We start from the raw sequence: 14,301 nt of genomic DNA, 5'->3' as shown, positions 1-14,301 counted from the left end.
TTTTATATTATAAGAATATTTTATTAAATTATTTTCTTAACTATATTCTTAAAGACTTAGGTTTATTCATATTGATTTATATCATTTTTTTCCCTCCTATAGATGATAACATGTGTCATCTTTTTATTATATGATATTAATATATTAAATAAAAATAATAGATTAGATTATAAAAATTAAAAAATAAATTAAATTTCAGATTAAATAAACTTATTTAAAGATTAAACTAAACAAAAATAAAATTTAAAAGATATAACATGTCATTTACCCTTTTCATTGAATTTAAACAGTGTAAATTGTCATATGGCGTATTCTGATATGTTGAACTATTCTTCTAATATGCATTAAAAATAAAATAACTAAAATAATGTTTTAAAATTAACGAGATAAAACATCCACAAAAACTTTAAGGATTGTTTAATAGAAAAATATAGGGTAAAGTATATCAATGGTACTTGATTATAGGATGTTGTTTTATCGAGTTATCGATTATTAAAAGTTATAAAATGTTTCTCCGATAATAGGGTATTATTTTGTTGAGTTCGCTAACTATTAAAAGTTATAAAATGAGCATCGACTATTCATATATTTCAACCTCTTCCTTATCCGTTAAAAAATTCATGATCGTCCAAACTGGATATTAACATGCTGAGTGGAGTGTGATAAAATCATATTTTAATGATGTTTACTGATATTGAGGTTAAATATGTTAAAATTTTTATTATTTTTCAAAATGTTTATATAAATATAAAATATGTTAAAAAAAATTATGATTGAAAACAAATGGAGCATAACACAAATATATAATTCTATTATCTTGCAGAAGTTATGTTTCTAAATAATTCCAACATGCACATACAGTTGCAAATGATTGGTTGAAATTTGTAAACAACTCCCCTAATCATTTGTTTGCTAAAAACAAAGGTAAACTACAAATTTAATATCTAAATCATTACTTTGTTTCATATTGGTACTTAAATTTTATTTTTTTGAAAATCATACCTAACTATTTATTTTAGGTTTCATTTTAGTACCCTATTTTTAAAATTTTAACGATAATGTTGACTCATCACCATAAGACAATATCACATCGTCATTGAAAAAAAATAAAAATGTCACATCAACAGTTATGTTAATTTTCTAACGACGGGTATCAAATTGAAACCTAAACTAACCGTTAGGTATAGTTTTGAAAAAAAAAATAGGTACCAAAGTAATAGTTTAGATATTAAACATGTAGTTTACCCTAAAAACAATTGTATATGTCCCGTGACATAGGTGACTTTAAATATAACTTAGCGTGGGGTGCAAGAAGTAGATTCAACTAATAACTATTTTATTGATATAGTAAGCTAATTACACCATTGGAAACTTGTGTCATTTTTTTCCCATGGTCAACTCCTTTGGAATTAATCCTTCAAAAGTTTAAAAATTTTAAATTTATTCGAATAAAAATTTAAAATTTTAAAAATATATTTAAATAAAAATTCTCATTTGAGAATATTAAAATTTATTCATTCTAATTATCTGGGTTTGACTCGAAAATATAAAACTCTTATTTATTTAATTTTTAAAAAACTTAATTTTTATTTAAACATATTTGAAAACATGAAATCTATTTATGTATAGCAATCTCTAAAAGGGTAGACACTTTGTTAAATATTTATGTGATTTATTAATATGGTGGAAGGTGGCGTAGGGTGCAAGTAGCCTAAATTATATATATATATTTATAAATTTGAATTCCTTCCTTCACATCTTCATCTCCTTGTTTTAGCTTCTCTTTGGAGGTGTAAAATGGAGTTCATTGAAGGTATGGTTTCTCTTCCATATTTCAGCATCAATTTATCTGAATTTTATTCATTTTTCAAATATGAATTGGCCTTAGCTACCAGTTCTAATTGAGTTTTGTATAAATGGCTGTAATTTCTTCGTCAACCAGGGGCAGAAACAATAGGTACAGACTCAATGGGAGCTAATATCAGAGAAATTGAAGCAGTAGTAATTGACGAAGGTGAAGGCGACGCCAAGTGTTTGAAAGAATGTGCAAGTGGGAACTTGGTTGAGGAGCCGAAAATGGCTGTTGCGGATGAAGATCATGTCTGCAAGAAGGTTCACAAGTTCTATTTCGTCAAGGTTTGGCCCTACAATAACCAAAAACAAAAATTAAAAATCCAAAAAGTCGAGAGGTTTATTGAGAAACTGGAACGAGAAAGAAATTCGATCCCGGTACCAAAAAGGGTAAGCGATGAGAACTTCTAATCGAATTTGAAGCATCTGAAATGCTAATAGAATTTGATTTCTATCATTCATTTATATATGGCGGGTCTTGATGACAGTCACAATTATTTTTATATGGTAAACAATTGGGACGACTAAGACGTCAAAGTTGGGACCTTGATCATGCACTGAGCTGCTCTCAAGGAATATTGAATGATCTTGAAAAAGCATTCAACCGCTCCAAATTCCAAAATAATTCATATAACAGAGGTTTAAGCTCTCCATCACATCCTAATTTTCATGTAAGAATGAAGTGCCTGATTCTATATCTCAGAACTTGTACCCAAATTTTAATTAAATGAGTCTCTTATCTTTCTCATAACCTCATTTTTCGGATTCAGATCACTCCGCGACTTCGTGTACTACACGGAAACAGTACAAAGTTGGCAACAGAGAGGGAACTTTTAAAACAGATCTCGACGACTCGAAATCAATTACCGGCTGATGCCGATATTCATCGTGGTTCAACTCATTTCAAGGAAATGATTAATGGTTTCGTAAGAATTTTCGAACTTGTTTACGTAAATTATCGAAAATCAGATGGGGATTACATTTTTATGAAGTATTGTTGAACTTGTTTATAGAGGGACATGTAATCCTTGATTTACAAAACCCACAATTCGATTTCTGGCTTATCTGATATATGATTGTTTTGTTTGGAATGGAATGGAATGATGTTGAAAACATTATTGAATCTCGTTGTCTGGTTTTATGGGAACTCTGATGCAGATTCAGTGGTTTTGCAAACAAAAGCAAGGCGACGCAAGGTACAAAAAATTCTTCAAAAAGTTCAAACGCTTAGAAAAGAAAATGGAGAAATCTATTGCGGCTGCTACTCTACAGGGACAGATATTGAACCCTTGGACTTCAAGAAACACCATAAAGGAGTATATCACTGTAAGAAAATCCTATTCCTGCTGTTTCCCATCATTACTTTAATAGCAAGTTATCCAAGTTTAAGTGTCAAATACGGATATGTATTGAATAAAATATAATTGAAGGGTAAGCATCCTATTGATTTGGTTTCAAATAGAACTCGTTGAATCAAATTGATTAGCTGAAAAACTGAATCCAACTATGTTATATCGATTCTATTTGCTTTAACCAATTATAGATTAGTTCGATCTATTCTGTTATCAATGAACGACTTATACACAAGTCTTTTATCACTCTACTTGTGGTTGAACCCACTGTAATATGAGGTGATTGATAATTATTATGTTTATTGTGTTGTTGCAGTTCATAAAAGGGCTATATGAAGAAATAGAAGAAGACCAGAAAGAAAAGACGGATAAAATTAAGCAAGAAGAGACAGAGTGGGAGAAGATTGTTGAAGAGATGCGTATGTGGGCACCTCAACTCAGTGCTAAATATTACAGAAAGATAGAAGCAGAAGAACGCCTTCTTAATCTCAGGAAACGCCTAGAAGGAGCTGTACGTATACTTTTTCATATCAAATCAAAATTTTCCCAATGGTTCTTAATTTCTCATAAACCATTAAGGCATCGAACTGTGCAACATAAATTGGTTTTCTCATGTTGGAGTTGAATTTGGACTCGATCTAAGTGGTTCGAGTCGATGTGGGTTAATATGGTTTGGTTCGATCGGTTGAGTATTAATTTAGCTATTGTGTTTTGCAATTAAAATAGGATGTCATGTACGATGAATATTTGTCACTTATAACTAAAGCAAGTGATGCTGCTGGGAAGAAAGACGTAGCAGCCCTGGAACAACTTTCTCGTGTGCAGGTTCTGTTTCTAATTCCAATCACAGATATGATTTTTGATGGCTATCCTCTTACTTTCTTTATTGAAATATTTAGTATTAATTTTCTTTTATTGAACCTGACAATGTTTGATATGTAAATTAGGTTGATAAGTTCATGTGTGGATGGAATAACAGTAGAGTTTTCAGAAGAAATTATGTGAAAAGATTATTGCCATCGCTTGTGAATCGAGAGTTAAGTTTTGATGGACGGATGAAGAACCCTGATGATGAAGAACCCATTTCTATCCATATCTAAGAAATAGATCAAATTGATTTTATGGATTATAATAAGTTGAGATTTTGTCTCTTTGTTTGTATTATCATGCAGCTTTGCAAATGAAACTGGAAGACTATGAATAAACTACAATTTATCAAGTCGAAAACGAAAAAAAGAAGGAAAATTCAACAAAGGAATTAAAATAAAAACTCTGTGAAGAAGGAACTAGAGAGTATTGAATTAGAGAATAGGGGTGTACATCTGATTAAATGAGAGAAATTGAATCGTCCAAATAAGTAGGAAAATGAATACCTGATCACTTGAAGAAAACTACAATAGCACTAATTTTTTTGTAAATTCATCCTAAAACGCCATTTTCTTTAATATCTTTAAGAGATCGCAGAATATCCATATCATATAATAATTTTTGTATACAAGAAAAACCTAAAACTAGCATATTGTTTGAAACTACAACTTTCTTTTGTAGAGTTGTTAGTAATTTTAGGTGAAAAATATGATCATTTTGCATATGAGTAATGGTTTCTCCCCCTAATTCTTCAAAAAAGTTTACCTAAATAATAATGTTGTTTTGACCATGATAATTTTGGATAAATAATGTCTCTTTTAAAGATGAATTGATAGTCTCAATCAAATTGGTGGTCATATAACTATATATTAATACCCTATCGAATGCATTAGTACATATATTTCTCATTTATATATATAGTTATAGTATTCAGAATTTTTCACTTTCAACTCTTCTAACATATCCTCAAATCGATTTGGTATGAGTTCATACCCTAAGAAATAAGTGTCAATTAATTATAGAATAAATATATGAAAATATTATGTCGAGTGAAATTGAAAAAAAAATGATATGTATCCATATCGACCTTGATTTAGAAATTCCGGGTGGGTGTTTCTTGGCTAATGCAGGTAGCAAGCTTTGCAACGTCAATGCTGAGAACATCGGAATCCATAGCAGCAGCCTTCTTCACATTAGTTAGCTCCCCACTTAGACCAGAAACTACTTGCAGGCCAAGCTTCCTAAATTCAACATCATCCTGAAAATCAGATTGCTGAGTTTTCTCGACTTTCAGATTTTGATTGGCACTAGAAAGGCGAGAACCTTCAGCTCTGATGATTTCCTGCACAACAAAATGCAGAAGTGTGGTTTTCCCATCAATGCCCTTTACATCAACAAGTTTTAAGAGCGTGTTAAGCTTGAAGGCATGGGCATCGCCACGATTGGTGCCGACATTCATGCGGTTCCCAGCTTTGAGCACTGCCTCCAAAAGCTTCAGAAACATTCTACTGTTTCTCAACTCTTCACATGCAGCCTGCAGAGGAGAAATACGTTGCATCAAATAGAGACTTACGACAAAACGGTAGATATTTCAAAATGGTAAACTGAAATATCGAAATCCTTCATTTAAATCAGTACAAGACCATATATCAAGAGTAACAGTTATGAAAAGAACGTCGAGATCATGAATACATGCAGCATAAAGCTTTATCTAAAGCAAAATGGTGAAACAATGCATGGTTGCCCCCAAAATATTATTGACTAAACACGGCCTTCTTCTCCATATAGCTTGATTACCATAAGCATTTCCAGACAAGACAATTATGAAAGTCTTTTCTTCCTTCTCGGCACTTATTCTGAATATTTTCAATGCAAATACAGGAGTTCAACAGTTCTCTATTTCCCCAATCCTTAAGTTGAAATCCACCCGAGGATGACCAAATCTCATTTACAAGTGATATAACATTGAGCAAACTACGTGTAATACCACATAGAAACTCTCAACAGATGCAACGATTACAACCATAGGGTTAAATCCAAGCATCAGGTTTTGAATATTACTTACCTGTAAAATTTCAAAAGACCCTTTCAGGTACTCAATTTCAGAGTCAAAATTAGCGATGTAGAGCAAAGGATTGACCCTCTTGAAGGCGAAAGGTATGTTGAGCACAGCCTTGAGGAATTTCTCGGCTGGACCTAGCTTAGAAGGGGATTCATCATTGAGCTCCTTCAGTCTACGCTCTTCTTCTTCGGTTGGAGCCATCTTTAATAGACTTTCCAAGAGCTCAGTCCCAAGAGTGTCTGAATTACCTGTTTGCAAAGGGAGTTAAAGCAGTTTAGAGATGAAATTGGGATTGAGACAGAAATGAGGTCAAGATGAAGCAAGTGATGGTGCAAAGAAACACTTTAAGAAGAACATCAAATACGCTGCTATTTTCTCCACAGATTACCACCGGAACCACATCAAAAATGTATATACACGGTAAATTGTATTTGCCGTGAAAAACGAATACTACCTTCCATAAGCGCTTCACAGACTTCATCAATGGTCACATTTAGTGCCCTCAATAAAATGGCAATGTTCTGAGACTTCTTCGGATCAAGCACATGATTTTCCGGGTTCCCAGCGGGTAGGATCGACCGCTGAGCAGTATCTTTCACGGCTATATTTGGGTTATTCACCATAAACAGTGTCTCAACCATTTCCTCATTCAATCTGCAATCAACATTATAGCATTCTACAGCTTAAAAAAACATTCAAAATGAAATAAACATAGACATAAAAGTAATTCAACACCAAAACAAGAATAAAATATAAGCAAATTTGATATATTATCCGGACAACAAAGCCGACACCACTAAACTAATTATTAATAAAAGAGGGAAGTGAGTATCTCACTGAAAAGAGCTTGCTTTTATCTGATCCCACACCATGGCCCGATCCCAACTCTCTCGAACTTTATCCCAATGTAGAGGCTTCAGTTTCGGTTTTGGGGTCTCTTCACTTTTCGAGCTTGCTATTTTCTTCCCTTGAATTAGTCTCTGGAACAGAGCTCACCTCCATAGGAACTTCCAAAAAACGCAACGGAGGAAACAGAGGAGGTGGTGGCGGAAGCTTTCTAAGCAGTGATGAGTGTTCAGAATCGGTAGTATTTACCCGTTAATTCTTCGATTTTATGAAATTATTATTGTTAATTTGATTGTGTTATGCTTGTTTTCGTGCAAAGTCTTACTTTCTATAATTAGTAGTAAAACGGATGCATTTTGTATTTTTTATTATTTGGTCACGGCTAGAGATATGGGCACGACTCTGAACATGACATGGTCTGATATGACAGTTTCTAGAAGGTCCAGTTAGCGGTAGTTTCTAGAAGATCTAGTCAGCACGTCTTCTATAAGATGAAAGAGCAAAGTTGCGTTAGGAGACTTGTTTAAAGTTTGAATTTAAGAAAAACAATTGTAGACACCTATTTTCGTCTGATTTTTATTTATATATACATATTTATATATTATATAGTTTACAAATGTTTTAAAATACATATAATATATATAATTTTGAGAATAGCTTTTTGAAAAGTATATATTATATGATATATAATATATGTTTTTTTCGAAAACATTTTAAAAATATATATAATATATAGTCTTTGAAAACATTTTGAAAATGTATAATATATATATATATATATATATATATATATATATATTTGAAAACGTATATAATATATAGTTTTGAAAAACATTTTTGAAAATTTATATGATATATAGTTTTGAAAACATTTGGAAAACATTTATATATTATATAGTTTTTTAAAAAATATTTTAAAAATATATAATATATAATTTTTTTAAAATATATATGTTATATAATTAAAAAAACATTTTGGAAATTATATATTATATGTTTTTTAAAATATTTATATATATATTATTATATTATTATTATTATTATTATTATTATTTATTATCATTTATTATTATTGTAATTATTTTATTTATTATTATTATTTCTTATTTAATTATTTTGTTCTTGTTTTTCTGTTCAGGGTCTAGAACGAGGTCCAAGCAGATCAGGTGGGCCTGACCCAACCCAGTTGCCAAGCTAGGGTTTCTAAACTTAGTCCCAGCGCCGCACAACTTACAGCCGTTAGATCAAGCAGTGATCAACGGCTCAAATCACATGATAACTAGGGTTCTGAATCACTAAATATTTCATCAAATGAGCAGCCAGATCTGGACCGTTGGATCTGACCCAATCCAACGGCCAGAAGCAATTTCAACGGCCAGAAGCATCAGCCGTCACCGGAAATGAAACCGGTCAAACATGCAACAAACACGTTCCATAACAGAACGCAAATCTCGCAAGAATCGAGTCACAACAGCTCAGTCTCCCACAGGCCGAAAATTGCGCCACCACACGGGACTGACCCATCCCGTGAAGTTCGGTAACGCTCACCGGCCGAGAGAGTATAAATACCCCCAGACAGAACAGGACAGGGGAGAGGGAGGAGAGAAGACAGAACTGAGGGAGAACCCACACGGAACCACAGCACCGAACACCACACAGTACACTGCTGGAGAAACACAAGCATCATCGAGAGATACCGAGAACCATCGACCACAAAGCCGATCTACACAGAACAATACCCAAAACCACAAACACAAAAAACAACAGAAACCAAAAGCCAAAGCAACAATCACTAGAAAAATCACAGAAAATCGAGGGTTACTCGGTTTTGTTCATCGAGAGTACGCAAGAGCCTAGCCATAACCGGGGAGTGGTCGGAACTCAAGAGACGTCGGTTTTAAAGGGTAAAAAAACTGAAACTTACACTTTAGATCTGCGTCGTTTTGGGGATATTTGTGGGATTTGGACTTTGGATCGACGCTCGGGGTATCAAGGAGAGTGTTCTGGGCTTGTTTAGATTTTCCGCCCACCCGCTGGCGGTGGCCGGCGGCGGCGTTTGACGGTGGCCGAAAATCGCCTGGGTGGAGAATGTCTCCCGTTTGAGAGAGATGAGGCTTCTGAGAAAATGAGAGAAATGAAGTGTAATGGGGCTCATTTGGGCATTTATATACGAGGGACCATAGTGCAAATAAAGGATTTTTAAATCCTTTCCGCCGTCCTTGAACGTTTGAATCGTAATTCAATTTGGTCACCATCTGTAAATTTGCCTCCATATTTCTAATTTAATCAATTTGGTCCCTGCTTATATTTTTTATATTTTGTGAATTGGTCCCCTAACTTTTTATTTGTTCTTTTGCAGTTCATTTTCTAATCCATTAAGCCCAATTTGTTCCAATTTGGTCCTAAGTTTTTTATTTATTTTACTTTTAAATATTTTTTTAAACTTAACCTTTTGTTATTATTTTTTATTTTATTTCGTTTCTTTATTTATTTATTATTATTTTTTTGTATTTTTTTTAATATTTTTCTTTGATCTCTATTATCTTTTTTATCTATCTTTTATTATCATATTAACATTTTGTTTTCGTGTTTATTTTGTTTTTTTTCTTTCTAACATATTTTGTTTCAGTCGTAATTTCAACCGATCAAAGGGTAAGTAATTCGGATCGAATAATTTAAATTTTAATTTAAATTCCAATTTTCGCAATTAAAGACAATCGATAAATTAATTGGTACCGAAAGGGCGGTTCAAGGGTGCTGATCCTTCCCTGACCGTAACCGACTCCCAAACTCAACACATTTCTGGTACGACGCAGATCATGTAAGATGGTGTCCGACCCACCTAAATTCGTTTTAAAGTGGTCGGTGGCGACTCCAATTCGTCTAACCCAATCCACATTTTTCAAGTCGAAACCCAATTACGGGGCCCAACCGAAAGACGGTTGCGACAACAATTATATTTAGGATTATTTTATTTTAATTTCTTTGTTTATCTCTAGGTTTTTAGAGGCTATAAATACCCTCTTGGATAAGCCTAAACACACAACTCATATTACAATCTTATTCTCCTTTCTAGTTTTTTATTAAAATTCTCTCTTTTATTTATTTTTTGAGTTTTTCGGATTTTACTTTTTTTTCTTTTAAGCTTTGTTTTTAAATATGCTAAGTATTACTTTTGTTATGCTTTGCTAATTTTCTCATAAGCCGAGAGCTGAAGCAATGACTCAATTCCAACTGGAGAATTGAAAAAGACCCTTAATAACTTCGGAATATCTCTCTCAATCTCTACGCTTATTTTTTCGAAATCAAAACAGTTTTCAAAATCAAAGATTGACTTTGGTCAAGAGGTTGTTGCGATTAAATGTGTGGGAGGAATGATCGACTTATTAAAGCACATTCGACTTCCTGGGAACACACTTGGCGAGATAGTTTTGCCAAGAGGGAATCGAGATCGAAATTAGTGGTTGTTGAAGCAACAATTCGAGTCGGTCTTCACGAACTTAAACGGTAATTGATCTACGACAATTGATGGTGATTAGATAAATTTCCGAAGCCGAAATCAAACATTGTCTTGGGTATTCAGTATACAAAATAGAGTCACGGGGATTACCCTTGTAGACAAAGTAACTGACGTGAATCCCGAAGGAAAAATCTAATTCGATGATCAAAAGGAAATTGAGTCAAAGCGAGGCTTGAGGCTATTTTTACCATATTAAACTTCCAACGTTACACTCTTTTATTTTCACTTAAAATTGCCTTTTATTTAATCTCTTTTATTACTTAATCGCTTTTTATCAAAACCCCCTATTTACTATATCACGCCTGGTATAAACAATTCAGACAGAAATTCAGAATTTTCTAAGTTCCTGTAGAATCGACCCTTACTTCTTTTTACTACGTATTTCCTTATTCATTAATTGAGAAGAAGGAATTTATTTGACATCAAAATGACAGTAGTCAAGCGCAACCTTTGATGGAGATTCCTTGTTCTGCCCCGAAAAATTCGAACCTCTATATGGTGAGTCCCTATCCAAAAACGAAGACGATGAAGGTGACGCTGAAGATGAAGATGAGTTTTTTACTCTCTCTGTATAGACGGGAACACCGACATCTTGAGATTTGGATCTTTGACTGAAAGGACTCGAGTTCAAGAATGAATTTGTAGGTGAACAAGTGTTAGATAAAGGGTAAGAAGTTGTTCTTAAGTTAAAGCTTCTGCTGCCAAAGTTCTCACCGTGAAAGTCCCTTGTTGAACTTTACTTTATTCTTATTGGTGATGGACTCTCTCGTCCACCAGAAGACTCTCTTGGCAAAAAAACTCATCTTCTTCATATTCAATATTATTTTCAAAACTATCCATTTGTTCAGTTTGGAGAAACTGTTCTCCGCTTTGAAGAGTTTGGACTTTTGGCAATGGCGGCAATGGATTCAGGTCTGGGGAGTCCTCAATTGCTCAAAACCTAAAATTCTTTAAATCTCAAAGTCCAAATCCACAAGTTTGATGTCGTTATGAGTCAACCATCATCGATCATCCTTTCTATCGTCGGACTCCCACCAGTCGATCGTCCTCTTATCGTCACACATCGTTGTCCAAAATCGTACGTCTTCCTTAAAGATGTTTGTCATCATCGATGAGATTACATCGTCAATTGAACTTCTGACCCTGTTCATCGTCTGACCTTTGATCTTTGAGTGTATTTGGGAAATAAATTTGAAAAAAAGAAGAAGAAAATTTAGGATTTTTAAAAAAAATAGAAATTTAATATCCTTTTATATTTAAAAAGATTAATATTAACGAAAAATTAATGTCACATGTCAGAAAATCGTTGATTAACAAGTTTTTTTAACGGTTGTTGATTGAATATCTTAAAATGGTATAATTTAAATCAAAAGGAAACTTTAAACATCTAAACTAAATAAGAGATATAATTTAAAAATTTATCTTCTAATTAAACCAAAATATAAATATAAATATGTATCGAAAATTAATAATTTATTAAGTACTAACAAATATACACCTTAGACAAAAATATTCAATTCTGCTGAGGTTTCATAAAAATTTGAATTAATTAATTCTGCTCAAGTTTATTTATTAACTAAATTTTAAATAACAAATCACCATATATTAATTATTATATATTTTTATTTAATCATTTTAATTGAAAATTTGGATAAATTTATTTCAATGCTATAAATAATATTTTAATTATTTAAACAAATAAGTGAATAATATTCAAAACTAATTATAAATAGACATTCATTTTTTGAAATACGATGCCAAATCAGGTAAAATGGCAACTTGTAAAAGTAGTATTTTTTTAATTAGATTAAATGAGACTCGTCTTTTAAATAAATAATTAAATTTAATTATTTAATCAATTTATATTATTTTAATTAATATAATTTTAAATAATTCTTCTTCTTCTCATGTTTCAATGAACTCTTTTATTTTATAATCTTAATTTATTTAAATAATTAGTATCTATATAATTTATGGGCATGAGTCGTATAAGATGGATGATGGTTTGTAAATAATTATATGATTGATGAATTTTTTTTCAATGATGACGTGACATTATCTTATGTTGATATTTCAACATCACAGTTATGGAATACCAAATTAATACATAAATTAATGTTAGGTATAATTTTAAAAAAATAAATAAAGTTTAGATACCAAAACAAAACAAAAGTAATAGTTTGAATGCTAAATATGTAGTTTACTCTTTTTATTAAACCAAAACAACTTAAATTAAAATAGAGAAAATAACCTCAGTGACCAAAAATGCCTTATAATATACGATTTTAACCATTTTTTTTGGATTTGCCAAAATGACGAACTAAATCGTAATGCGATCGATAATTCGCAACGCGATCTCTGGTATCGCAAATCAGTTTCCAGATTCGCAACGCGATTCTGACTATCGCATTGTGATTTCCCAAATTCGCGTTGCGATTTTCCTAATTCACAATGCGATTTTCCTAATTCGCAATGCGAATACGTAAATCTCAAAGCGATTACGTAAATCGCAATGCGATTTAGTAAATCGCAACGAGATTCTGACTATCGCAATACTGAATTTCAAATTCACAACTCGATTTCTGAATTCGCAACAGGTTTTAATTTCGCAACACAAATGTTTTGGATATATAACTACGCAGCAGCAACAACTCATAACCTAAATCCCTAAATCACAACTCATTCCATCTCCATCTATCACTCTCTCCGGCGACATCCGTTCCTATATCCAACGACATCCTTCCCTATCCGGCAACAGGTTTTAGTTTCGTAGCTCGTTTGTTTAGTAAATTAATTTACAATAATGAAATCATCTAATGTTGATCATGTTTGGATAGATTTGTGTTTTGGAGGGTCATGAAAGAATGTTCATGGTGTTTTACAATATATGCCTTTACCCATAAATCTTCAACTAAAACTGTCATTAAAAAGTTAACTTATGAAACTCTAATGTTACGTGTTGAAAATAAATTGAATTTAGAGCCCCTAAGTGGATTTAGGCTATCTTATCAGAGAAATGATAAAGTTTATTTGTTAACCGACAATGAAGATATTGAACGATTCATTGCTTACATTAGTGTTTCAAGTGATGATGTTACATTGTATGTTGTTGAACCTAGAAGTAGTGAAGTTGGGTCAGTAGCGGGTAGTAATCAACTAAGTTTTTCAACCCCAGTTTATGGTGCTCAAAATTTAATGGTTCCACTACAATTTCATCACCAAGCAAATATTGTTTCACCACATTTCCAATACCAAACACAATCTCAAAACCCACAACCTTTCCCTAATCCAAATCCCAATAAACTTTCAGCACCAAATTCTGGTTTTCGTATTGACCAGTTAGACGATGATGAGCCAACAGAAAAAATTGTGAGTACTAGTCAGTATTCGAAATTTGATCTTGGTCAATACCCGAACTTTGATCTTGGTCAATACTCGGATTTCGATGATTTTTCAGAAGAAGAAACAGACCCTGCGTGTAATGATTTTGATATTGGTCAATACCCGAATTTTGATGATGAAACAGCCGTTACCCGAGGAAGATGTTGTTGATGATAATGAGGAGGAAGTTACGACTGTAAATAAACATGTTGAACATCCATTCTGTAATTCATATAACACTGAAGAAGAAAAAGAAGAAGAATAAATCCCCAAACAAAAGTCCCCGAAGAAAATGCCACGGGAGTATAACTGGAATATGCCAGAATTACTTCAGATACCGGAAGAAGAGTTGGTAAAGATAGCAGTTGATTGTTACACAAAAATTATTCGTATCAAGAAATATGATTGTTTTGATACAAAGG

The 14,301-nt window shown here is 32.5% G+C and overlaps 1 protein-coding gene and 1 pseudogene across 1 annotated transcript; one reads left to right on the top strand and one right to left on the bottom strand.

The window, feature by feature from the left end:
* The first annotated feature begins 1,764 nt into the window (after nucleotides 1-1,764).
* LOC120200721 (proton pump-interactor BIP103-like) lies at nucleotides 1,765-4,303 on the top strand. The gene is made up of 8 exons (XM_039201486.1): nucleotides 1,765-1,813; nucleotides 1,943-2,241; nucleotides 2,340-2,522; nucleotides 2,622-2,777; nucleotides 3,010-3,177; nucleotides 3,520-3,714; nucleotides 3,930-4,028; nucleotides 4,151-4,303. Exons 1-8 carry the CDS (start codon nucleotides 1,798-1,800, stop codon nucleotides 4,301-4,303), a joined length of 1,269 nt encoding a protein of 422 aa, XP_039057417.1. The 5' UTR covers nucleotides 1,765-1,797.
* Nucleotides 4,304-5,163: 860 nt separating this feature from the next.
* LOC120200720 lies at nucleotides 5,164-11,649 on the bottom strand (annotated as a pseudogene).
* Between the last annotated feature and the right edge of the window lie 2,652 nt (nucleotides 11,650-14,301).

The sequence above is a fragment of the Hibiscus syriacus genome, unplaced genomic scaffold (genome assembly GCF_006381635.1).
Source record: "Hibiscus syriacus cultivar Baekdansim isolate YM2019G1 unplaced genomic scaffold, ASM638163v2 tig00006507_pilon, whole genome shotgun sequence".
In the NCBI taxonomy this organism is placed as follows: Eukaryota; Viridiplantae; Streptophyta; class Magnoliopsida; order Malvales; family Malvaceae; genus Hibiscus; species Hibiscus syriacus.
Note: the sequence above shows the minus strand (reverse complement) of the source record. Positions and strands in the feature narration are given on the sequence as shown.